This window comes from Hypanus sabinus, chromosome X2 (genome assembly GCF_030144855.1).
Source record: "Hypanus sabinus isolate sHypSab1 chromosome X2, sHypSab1.hap1, whole genome shotgun sequence".
Taxonomy (NCBI): Eukaryota; Metazoa; Chordata; class Chondrichthyes; order Myliobatiformes; family Dasyatidae; genus Hypanus; species Hypanus sabinus.
The window spans coordinates 4,589,186-4,601,968 of record NC_082739.1 but is presented as its reverse complement, the minus strand read 5'-3'; the positions used below and the strand labels follow the sequence as shown (position 1 = coordinate 4,601,968).

At 35.6% G+C, this 12,783-nt stretch overlaps 1 protein-coding gene across 6 annotated transcripts in view; it reads left to right on the top strand.

Annotated features, from left to right (window-relative positions):
• The window catches only part of LOC132385093 (centrosomal protein of 164 kDa-like), a 288,904-nt gene that overhangs the window by 207,224 nt on the left and 68,897 nt on the right, over nt 1-12,783 (top strand). For all 6 annotated transcript variants that reach the window (XM_059956825.1, XM_059956827.1, XM_059956826.1 and 3 more), the window contains one exon: nt 4,714-4,791. In XM_059956825.1, the coding sequence (XP_059812808.1) occupies nt 4,714-4,791 (78 nt within the window). The remainder of the gene's footprint in view (nt 1-4,713; nt 4,792-12,783) is intronic.

Below are 12,783 nucleotides of genomic sequence, written 5' to 3'. Positions count from 1 at the left end.
GACAAATAGACCATTGTGAAACAAAAACGTGATGCTGTTTACTTGAATGTTAAACTCAGCAGCTGAAAGAAGCTCTCAAGTTTGCACATAATGTTAGTTAGATTTTTGCAGTGTAATAATAATGTCTGTGTAGAAATTACTTGATTCTTTTACATGAACATCCGAGCTAATAGAATTAGTTGCTTTGTGAGTGTGATATGTGCTTGAAGGTAGTGGCATCATTGAAAAATGCATCAAACGATTTGATATTAAATCCAAAAGCTGCTTCTATTTTATACATTTTACATCTCACTTATTTTGAATCTCTGATGTCTTTGGCTTCCTTCAACTAGATTATACCTTCCATTAGGAGTATATTGTATGAAATAAGAGCTCAGTTAAATTTGTAATATCTTGAAGGAAACATTGTGGGTTAGGGAGGGAATGCAGTCCAGCAGCTGCTTAACTACTTGTTGCTATTAATTCCATTAAATTCAAAGGAAGAATTAAGAAAACTTACTGGGAAAACCTCAACCTGTAATTCTTGATTACATGTTTAGTCCATTGTTATTGGGATTTCACCTTTAAAAATGGGAAAGTTTTGACTTTTGCAGGACCTAAACCTCATTCAGGAATCCATTCTAGATCACTGCAATAGAACCGTCTTTGATACAACCCATTTCAGTTAAATGCCTTATCAGTTAGTATTTCTCAGTTAGCTGTTTTTATCTTAGTCGTGATCAATATGTATAAGTACAGTCATTTCATTTCAGGGTCATACAAAATGTACACAGAAGCAGAGCATTTGGCCCATCATGTCAGTGCTGTCAATAAAGAATTACCCAACCTACTCCCATCTTCAAGCACTTGTTCCATAGCTCTTCATATCACAGTTGTTCAAGCACACATATGCGCATACTATACAAATGTGCTGATGGTTCCTGCTGCTACCACTTTCAAATAATGAATTCCTGTCCCCTCTATCAAGGGAAAAAAGTTCCATATTCTTCATTTTTTCTAGGCCCCTTGCAATATTATTTACCTCAGTTAAATCTCTTCTCCACCTTGTCTATCGTGTTTAAAAAGGTGCGCTGTGGTCGAACAAGTGTGCACAATTTTAGCATAATCGCCTTGTTCTTATTGTCTGGCCCCTAGATAATGAAGGAGAGCATCACATGTGCTGTGAAGCACAATATTGACCTTTAAGAATATGTGGATGTGCACTCCATCTCTTTGTTCTTCCACACCACTCGGTATCCTGCAACTTACTGTATTTTGCTTTGCCTTGTACTTCTCTGGGTTGCTTCATTTGCCATTATTTCCTAGCTGACCAGACAATCTGCACTTGCTGCAGTCCCAAGGCTTTCCTCTTCACTTTTAACCACATGGCCAGTTTTAATTTGCATCTGTAATGCATGTTATCCCACTGGTTATTACCTTTCAATCACTGAAGTACTTGCCTGAATATTTGGAACGGGTGTAGGACATTCATCCCTTTAAGTCTACTCCACCATTCAACAAATCGTGACAGATCATTTACCATAGCTTGACTTTCCTGCATTATTCCGTATCTTTTCATCCCCTTAATACCTAAAACTTTTTGATCTCATACTGAGTCAGCACCACATTCTTGAGTGAAGAAATGTATTCTCACCTTGAATGGTCAACTCTTATTTGGAGACATTGACTTTTAATTCTAGACACCCCATCAGGGGAATCATTTTCCCTTTGTCTTTCCTGGTGAAGCCCTGTTAAAATTGTGTATACCTCAATGAGAGCATTTTTCACTTTTTTAAATCTTAAAGAGCATGGGTTTAATCTGTCCTCAGGACAAGCCCACCATCCTAGAAATCATTTTTGTGAACCTTCATTCCACTTCTAATACAAGTATATCCTCCCTTAGGGAAGCCACCCTGTATACAATAATCCACATGTTCTCTCACTATTACCTTATATAATTCCATTGAGATGGCCTTTACCTGATCATTCCACTCATATCTTATAATAAAAATACTATATGCTTTAATATTATTCCTGCTTTCTATTTTGTGATCATTGCCCATTCCAGGTGTTATTCTGGATCCAATTTGAAGCCTGCATTCGGTGCAGTGAGTGTCATTAGATGAAGGACCTTGAGTGCTGTGCTTTGGATGTTGGGCAGCCAATGACCTGCAGTCTGTCTGTGAGGTCAAACAGTCACCATGTACCTCGAGTGCAGTCAGAGAGGGAGCAAAAAGCGTAAAAAACAATGTCCAGGGAATGGACATAGCTGTACCTAATCTTAAAATGCTAAAGAGTAGAGTATGTAAGACAGATGAATTAGAAGCATGGACACGTGAAAGTACAATGTTTGAGTTACCATCTAATACTTGACTTAAAGAAAGGCAGTAACCAGGGATCAACTTGATTACTTGACTTGACTGGTTACAGGGTTTTCATAAATAGAGTGAAAGGAATAAAAGAAGGAGAGGAAATGTTGATTAAAAAACATTTACAGTTATGGAAAGTATTAAGTTAGGTCATCCAATAGGTTGAACTAAAGATCAAAATGACCATAACTTTGGGAGTGTTCAGTAAACCTTCAAACCATGTGAGGGCAAGAGCGGGCAGTTAGTTCAGCAACCCCTAAACAAATCTTGTTCTTTTATAAATGTACATTTTTGAAGCCAACGTTTTCCTGCAGAGAGCAATCATGGCTAAGACCATTGCACCATGGGTTGCTCATCTGTTTACAAAATGAAGGGAAAAATCAAGAGTCATAGTTACAGGGGATTCAATAGTTAAAAAAGCCGGCAAGCACATCTACAGTCACCGATGTCAGTGCCTCCTTGGTGCCAGGATCATAGATATTGAAGATTAGCTTTATTTGTCACATGTATATCAAAGCATACAGTGAAATGCATCATCTGTGTCAACAACCAACACAGTCCGAGGATTGTACTAGAGGCAGCCTGCAAGTGTCACTATGCTTTTGGTGCCAACAATTTACCAACCTTAACCCATACATCTTTGGAATGTGGGATGAAACCGTAGCACCCAAAGGAAACCCATACAGTTAAAGGGAGAACATACAAACTCCTTACAGACAGCAGTGGGAACTGAATGCTGATTGCAGTCGCTGGCCTTGTAAAGCATTATACTAACTGCTATACTACCATTCTGGAAATGGAAGTTAAATAGCCAAAGCTCATAGTCACATCAGTACTGATGGTATAGGTAGAAAAATGCATGAAGGTCCTGGAGACATCTTAACCAGTTAGGAAAGAGATTGAGCAAAACTTCAAAGTTATTAATCTGTGGATTATTCCCAGAGCCATGCACCAGTGAATAGAAAGAGGAACATTGTGCAAATGACTGCATATCTGGAGAGGTGGTACAGGAGGGAAAGATTTAGATTATTGAGGCATTGGAACATGTTCTCGCAAAGGTCAGGGATGTGGATTTGGTCTCAGCAGACTCAAGGCTAACATTGTCACAGGCAATTTTTCTTCTGTTGTTTAAAATAACTGAGAATGGAGAGCTGAGCAGATTCAGAAGGAAGATGAGCACCTCTAGAAATAACAGGCAGAAAGTTAGTGATACCTTGGCACTGGGTGGCACAGCTAGCGTAGCAGTTAGCACAGTGCTTTACAGCACCAGTGATCCGGGTTCAAACCTGCTGTTGTCTGTAAAGTGCTTGTATGTTCTCCCTGTGACCACGAGAATTTCCTCTCATTCCAAAGATGCATGGGTTAGGGTTAGTAAGCTGTGGGTACGCTATGTTGGCTCCAAAAACAGGGTGACTCTTGTGGGCTGCGCTATCACATCCTTGGACTGTGTTGGTTGTTAATATATACAGCGTATTTTATTGAATATTTTGATGTACATGTGACAAATTCATCTTTAAAAAATGTTTAGGTAATGGACAAGGAGTCTGATTGTGCTTAATGCAAGAAACAGAGTGCATAAGGCAAATGAGTTTGGAGCCTAGACTTGTGCAAGTAGGTGGTATTTCTTATGAAAGCATGGCTTTAAGAGGGGTAGTAATACCAACTTAGTACTCTTGGTTACATGGATTTCAAATGAGCTAGAAATAGAAGAATAAACAAAAGGTGATTGCTGATCAAAGAAATATTTATAACCATGGAAAGTGATGTTATATCATGAAATGAGGCAAATAGATTGCAATAAAGAACAAAAAGAAGGCAGTTACTCTGTTGGGAGTTTTCTATCTAGTATGAGGGAGATTTTAAAAAAAGATTTGTAGCCAAGTTTCTGGTATGTTCAAATGACTAGGACAATAATATTAGTAGATTTTAATACCCTTCTGTAAACTGGGATACCATCATAGTAGATATTAAAGAGGGTCAAAGTTACATCCTGGAGAATTTTTTAAGTCTGCATGAGGCAAACCCAACAAGAGAGGGTGCAATTTTAGTTTTAGGGAATATAACTGGGCAGATAAAAGGACTTTCTCAAGCAAGGGTTCCCAACTTGTTGGTCCATAAACTCCTTGCTTAATGGTATTGGTCCTTGGCATAAGGTCAGGAAACCCTAATCTAAAGGGACAGCACTTTTGTAGCCGTGATTATCATTTGTCTAGATTTAGCAGTAATGGAAAAGGACAACAATAAACTTGGAATAAAAAGTTCCAAACTGGGCCAAGGCCAATTTTTCTAGACTTAAAGAATGCATTAGTGGTGTCATGTATAAGTTGGAATTTCTTTTTTTTTTGTAACTTTATTTCTTCTGTAGGAACTGGAGCTACTCAAGAACAAACACTCAACTGACCTTCAGGAGCTGACAAAGACAGCTGACGAAAAGCATCAAAAAGTGAGTTAATAAAAGAAAGAATATGAATTGTTAAAAGTTCAGAAGAATAAATGTTTCCATTAAAAGAATCAATTCACAATCCCTACTGCAGATGATGGGAGGTTAATTGAATCTGTAAACCTACTTAACGTCAGCTAAGATGAATTTCTCCACATGAATCTTTATTTCATCGCAGTCCAAGTACTTATAGTGTCCTAAAAGTAAATCCCAGGGTGATCAGATGGAAGGGATCCTATTGTGCATCAAAAATAATGATGCAAGAGCTGTTAATACTCAGTATACATCACAGAACTTCTCAAGATAATTTCTTTCCGTTGCATTTCTGTATGTCAGTGTATTTCTTTTACTTTCACAGAGGATTATTTTTTTTTCTTAGAGTGGTAGAGTGTCATGGAGTCATAGAGCACTACAGCACAGAAACAGGCTGTTTAACCTATCTCAGGGGTCACCAACCTTTTTTGCACCGTGGACCGATTTAATATTGACAATATTATTGCGGACCGGCCGATGGGGGTAGGGGAAGGAGGGGTGGGTGTTAATCACGACCGGAATATAGATGATAAGTCAACTATAAGTCACTAATAAATGGCTAATACACTCAATAGTTTTGTTTCTAAAAGGGTTTATCTAATGAATTAATATTAAATACACAGAAATACACAGCGCATATTTTCCTCATATGAACGTATAAAATTATTGCAACATGCCAGTGAGAGGACACAGTAAGGGCCGGAGGTCCCAGTGCTGGGGCCGTGGCAGTCGCAGTCCAGAGAGAGCAACCGACTGAGCGAGGAGTGCGACAGGGCGCATCCCGCCCCCGTCGGCCGGTCCGCAAGAATATTGTCAATATTAAACCGGTCCGCGATATTCAAATCATATCGTTTCCTCACGTCCCGGTAGCACATGTTTTGCGGCCCGGTGGTTAGGGACCACTGACCTATCTAGTCCGTGCCAAACGATTATTCTGCCTAGTCCCATCGACCTGCACCTGCCATACCTTACCATCCATATACATTCAAACTTCTCTTAAATGTTGAAAACAAGCCCACATCCATCACTTTCGCTGGTAGCTGAACCACAGTCTCGCAACCTTCTGATTGAAGACTTTCTACCCCAGGTTCTCCTTTCCATTCTTGCTTCTTCCCAAATCATGTTCCAAACCAAGCCAAAGGGGGTAACCTTTCTTTTCTTCCTTTTTCAATCTTTTTATTGAATTTCATATATAAAAACAACATAACATAATATTGTATTAAATAGGTTACATGAAACTTAGAGTTAAATTAATAACAAGATAACAATATCTTATTAAACTATCGGCAAAAAAAGATCATATAATAATCAATCTAACCTATATTGATTATACCAAAAAGGGATTAAGAATGGTCAACAAAAGAAAAAAATATATAAAAATGCAAGAAAAAAAATATATTAAAAAAAATAAAAAAAATAAACCTAAACTAAACATGGGCAATAATAATAGTTTATATGTATATGATAGTGTCAAGAACTCTGGAACTCCATACCAAAACAAGAATAAAAAGAGAAAAGGTCTGGAAGCAGCCAAATTAATTCATATGAAAATGTCGAATGAACGGGTCCCCAAGTTTCTTCAAATTTAATTGATGAATCGCAAATAGCACTTCTAATTTTTTCTAAACTCAGACAAGAAATAGTTTGAGAGAACCACTGAAATGTAGTAGGAGGATTTACTTCTTTCCAATTTTGTAATATAGACCTTCTGGCCATTAATGTTGCAAAAGCAATCATTCGTCTAATTGAAGGGGAAAGTCGACTATCATCCTCATTTGGTATACCAAGAATTGCAGTGATAAAATGAGGTTGTAAATCAATATTCCAAATTGAGGAAATGGTAGCGAATATGTCCTTCCAATAGTTATGTAAGGTAGGACATGACCAAAACATGTGGGTCAATGAAGCCACATCTAAATGACATCTGTCACATTGAGGGTTAATATGAGAGTAGAATCGAGCAAGCTTATCTTTAGACATATGAGCTCTATGTACGACCTTGAATTGTATTAAAGCATGTTTAGCACATATAGAAGAAGAATTAACCATTTGTAAAATTTTTCCCCATTTTTCCATTGATATATTGCATTGAAGTTCTTTTTCCATTCCTGTTTAATTTTACTCGATACCTCTGGTTGTATCTTCATAATCATATTATAAATAAGAGCCACCAATCCCTTCTGACAGGGATTTAAAGTAAAAATCATATCTGAAAAATCTATCAAAGTTGAATTAGGAAAGGATGGTAAAACTTTATATGAAAAATTTCTAATTTGTAAATATCTAAAAAAATTAGATTTAGGTAACTTAAATTTGTTGGAAAGTTGGTCAAAAGACATCAAACTACCTTCAAAAAAAAAGATCACGAAAACATATTATACCTTTCCTTTTCCATATGCTAAAAGCTTGATCTGTTAAAGAAGGTTTAAAAAAAAATTAAGTAAGATAGGGCTATCAAGAACAAAGTTTTTCAGAGTAAAAAACTTATGAAATTGAAACCAAATTCGTAATGTATGTTTGACAATAGGGTTAGATATCTGTTTATTGAATTTAACTAAATCAGCAGGAAGAGAAGAACCAAGAACAGAGAATAAAGAATATCCTTGTGCATCATTACATTTGAAATTTACCCACTGTGGGCACAATGGTGAGTCTAAATCTAGTTTCCAATATTAAATTTTGAATATTATTCGCCCAATAATAAAATCTAAAATTAGGCAAAGCTAAACCATCATCCTTTTTAGATTTCTGTAACTGTCTTTTACTTAACCTGGGATTTTTATTTTGCCACACAAATGAGGAAATTTTTGAATCAATGTTATCAAAAAAAGATTTAGGAATAAAAATTGGTAAGGCTTGAAATAAATATAAAAATTTCAGTAAAATCGTCATTTTAATAGCATTGATCCGACCAACTAATGATAAGGATAAAGGAGACCATCTAGTAGTAAGTTGTTGAATTTGATGAAGCATAGGTAAAAAATTCAATCTGAATAAATCTTTATATTTCTTGGTAATTTTTATACCTAAATAGATAAAGTTATCAGTAACAACTTTAAATGGTATCCTGTCATTCAGTAAAGTTTGCGCATTTAAAGGAAATAATTCACTCTTTTCCAAATTTAGTTTGTAATCAGAGAAACTACCAAATTGAACCAACAAGGATAGAATAGCGGGAATAGACCTATCCGGATCAGAAATATATAACAACAAGTCATCAGCATAAAGTGATAACTTGTATAACTTCTCATTACGGGTAATACCAAAAATATTAGGAGATTCACGAATAGCAATGGCTAAAGGTTCTAATGCAGTATTAAATAATAAAGGACTTAAGGGACAACCTTGTCTCGTACCACGAGATAATTGAAAAAAAGAGGATCTGTAATTATTCGTAAGAACAGAAGCAACAGGTTTATAATATATTAATTTAATCCATGATATAAAATTAGAGCTAAAATTAAAATTTTTCAAGGCATTAAATAAGTATGTCCATTCAACTCTATCAAAAGCTTTTTCAGCTAATGAAATAACACATTCTGAGATTGTGGGTGGAGAAGTATAAATTATATTAATCAATTTTCTAACATTAAAAAAGGAATATCAGTTCCTAATAAAACCAGTTTGATCTCCTGAAATAATCTGTGATAGTATCTTTTCTAACCTAATAGCTAAAATTTTTGTAAGAATCTTAGAGTCTACATTTAGTAGCGATATAGGGCGATAAGATGCACATAAAGTAGGATCCTTATCTTTTTTAAGAATTAAAGAAATAGTAGCTTCATAAAAAGACTGGGGTAATCTCTTCCTAATGAATGCATCATTAAAGATTTCACATAACCAAGGGGAAAGCAAAGAAGAAAAAGTTTTAAAGAATTCTATAATATAGCCATCAGGACCAGGAGCTTTCCCTGAATTCATTGATGAGATAGCCTCTCCTATTTCGGCCATAGAAATAGGAGCATCAAACAAACTTCGATCTTCATCTGTCAGTTTGGGAATATTCAAATTGTTAAAAAAATTATCCATCATAGACAGATCGCCATCAAATTCTGATTGATATAAAGATTTATAAAAATCTTGGAAAGCATTATTGATTTCTTTATGATCAGTAGTCAAATTACCGTCTTGTTTACGAATTTTAATCATTTGTCGCTTAGTCGAAATAGCTTTTAATTGGTTAGCTAACAATTTACCAGTTCGGTCACTATGAATATAAAATTGAGCCCTGGTCTTAATTAATTGATTCTCAATTGAAGAAGATAATAATAAGCTATGTTCCATTTGAAGCTCAACTCTCTTCTTATAAAGTTCTTTGGTGGGAGTCACGGAGTAAATCTTATCAATTTCTTTAATTTTATCCACTAATAAAGCTATATCTAAATATCTTTGTTTTCTTTTACCAGCGGAATATGAGATAATTTGTCCACGAATAAAAGCCTTAAAAGAATCCCAAAGTATTCCTCTGTGAATTTCTTCAGTATAGTTTGTTGAAAAAAATAAGTCAATTTGCTGTTTTATAAAGGTGACAAATTCTGGGTCTTGAAGCAGAGTAGCATTAAGTCTCCAAGATCTAACATTATTGGAAAAGTCCGAAATCTTGATAGATAACTTCAAAGGTGCATGATCCGAAATGGCAATAGAATCGTATTTACAATCAGTAACATCTGTTAATAAATGATGATCAATAAGGAAATAATCAATTCTAGAATAACTATGATATACATGTGAAAAAAACGAAAATTCTTTATCTTTAGGGTTCAAAAACCGCCATATTTCAGTAATTCCCGAATCGACCATAAAAGAATTAATAAGTAAAGCTGATCTATTCGGAAGAATTCGAATAGGTTTAGATCTATCTATCAAAGGGTTCAAACAACAATTGAAATCTCCACCCATTATCAACATATATTCATTTAGATTAGGAAGGGAAGTAAATAAATGTTTAAAAAATTCAGGGCAGTCAAAGTTTGGAGCATAAATATTAACTAAAGCCACTTTTCGATTAAAAAGTGAACCAGTAATCAACAAGAATCTGCCCTGTGGATCAGATATAATTTCATGATGTATAAACGAAATTGAGGGGTCTATAAGAATAGACACACCCCTAATTTTAGCGGTACAATTCGAGTGAAATTGTTGACCCTTCCAGAACCTAAAAAAGCGTTGATTGTCCTCCTTCCTAATATGGGTCTCCTGTACAAAGATAATATTAGCATTTAGTCTATGGAATACTTTAAATATTTTTTTACGTTTAATCGGATGATTTAAACCATTAGTATTCCAAGAAATAAAATTAATAGACGTCCATCATACCAATATCAATTGTATATATCATAAAAGGTTAAAAAGACACATAACACATAATTCAGGAAGAAGGAATAATGATACAGGAGCAACCGAAGAACATGACACCTCACCAATATTAATAATTTAAAGTCGGCCCATGAACTAAAAGCAAAAAAATAAAAAGCAAAAGCATGAAAAAAGATCCCTACCCCCTCCCCCAACCCCTCGAAAAAGAGACAAGCGGCAGGCGCACAAACTAATACTAATATTACCCCATTTCAAGATGGCAACTCCATGAAAATATAAAAAGAAACTATGTAACACCCAGATTAAAGTACAGGGTTGCAAAAAAAATATATATATATATCAATCAAAATGAAAAAAAAAAGTAATATAGTAAAGCAAAAGATCGTTAATAAAAAAGGATAAACATTAAAGTTTGAAAAAGTGTAATATACCTTTAAAAAAAGATTCTATATTCAAATACAAGAAAAATGACTTTTCAAAAGCAAAGACTTATGGGAAGAAGAAACGACATTTTGAAAAAACCTTATTATATAAATGTAAATGTAAATTATAAAAATATAAATGTAAGTTCAATTAAAAAATTTAATAAAAAAGTAATCAAAATAGGATTAAAAAAAGATTCAATAGTCACTACAATATAAAAAAAAGTCCAAAAAATCCAAAACATTCGTCCCATTTCCAAGTACAAGCAAACAAATAAATGCTTACGGAAAGCAAGGTCTTATGGGAAGAAGAAACGACATCTTAAAAAAAATAAGTCTATCACAAAATATCCAATACAGAGAAAAAATAAGAAAAAAAAGTTACAGAAAAATTAAAAAAGCATCTATAAACCATGATAGTAATAAAAAACCCAGATCTATAGACCAAAGTAAGAAGCTACAACACAGCTTCATAGGTTAAAACCCAAAACGAAATGGCATCTTCTCTCCAAAAACTCTTCAACATAACACATAGTTCAACTTATACTCGAAGATCGATATTCTTCGACGAATTTCTTCGCTTCTTCCAGAGTATTAAAGAAGCGCTGACTGTTGTCATTCAACGTAATTCTGAGATTCGCTGGATATCTTAAAGCTTGTTTAAGTCCAATCGGATGAATCTCTGCCATCACTGGTTTAAAAGCGATTCTCACTTTCATCACATCAAATGAATAATCTTCAACAATACGAAACTTAAAGTTTCTGTGAGAAATCATACCTTTCTGACGAGCTAATCGGATTAAAAGCTCTTTCTCCTGAGGATAATGGAGGCGAACAATCACAGCTCGTGGCTTGTCACCCGTAGCCGAAAATCTCGCAACTCTGTGGGCATGATCGATAATAGGTTTAGCCTGCAAAGCTTCATCACCGAAAACTTCCCATAATAAGTTAGAGAAAAATTCAGTTAAGTCAGGGGGGTAACCTATCAATTCTGTCCCTGTACATCATGGAAAATGGGTGAAGTGTACTAGAGTGATAGAATATCCCACCTCATCCACAGATCATTCCCTACACTCAGTAGAGATCGGAGTTTCTCTTCAAACTGTTCTTAGAATCGCACAGTTTAAATTAGGATTATAACTATCAATGCCTCAGGTACTGTGAATTGATCTGCCTTTCAGGTATCATATTGATGCCTGCAGCCATTTCTAAATAGTTAATGATTGTAAATACACCAGTCTTGTCAAGTATAAGTTGTTTGGCAACTCTTATATATGTTTTGGGTTGTGGACTTTAGTATGTAATGCATAATATATGGAGATGGTGTAATACTGAGAGAATCCTGCATAATTTCAGTTGCCATTTTAAGCAAAGAACCTTGCCACCCTCTCATGCAGATTTAAAAGATCAATGGTGTTTTCTTAAAGGCGAATGCAGAAATTCTTCTTGTTTGTTGAGGAGAAATAATTTTGGCATTGTCACCTTGCTGTTTGTAGGACCATTCTGCTTTTAAATTGATTGCTGCACTTCCTACCATACAATGGTGACTTCCTTACTTCATTGGCAGACATTTAAGACATCGCGAAGTCATGAAATGCGACAGAAATAAACTCTTTTTCTTTAGAGCATTTACATAAGTTAGTTGAAGTCTTAAATAGGAACAATGGGAAGTTGAAATTTATAGTATTCCTAACTAAGTAGGGGATTGCACTAAGGTATAACTAAGCAGGCTTGTAGCACCAGTGGATAAATTCCATTAAATTCAGCATAATGTAATCTAGCGTGCGGCCTCTCTGGAGAATGGATATCTGTTTCGTGTTAAGTAGGGATCCGTGCACAATCCTGATTTGATGGAGACAGATGTGAGAGCGTGGAGGAACATCTGGAGAAACTTCTGAAATGCCCACTTCGCTGCCGCTGCTACTGTGCGGTCCGGAATCTCCGGAGGAGAAGGCCTCCGAGACCTCGGCTTTGCTTGTTTCGGCAGCCGGGACGAGGTCAAAGGCAATCGGGAGGCTGTATCGGAGGGGCTGGTCGGAGGTTCGAAGTTTTCGGATGGACAGAGTCTGCTGTGCTTCCAAGGCATCAGTTGTCAGTGCCTGGAAGTTTATGGCAGGGAGAGTTTCTCCCTTTTTGCTGCCTGAGGTTGGGGACTATTGGAGTCGATTGGGACTTGAGACTTTTTTTAACCATGCCCATGGTCTGCGCTTTATCAAATTATGGT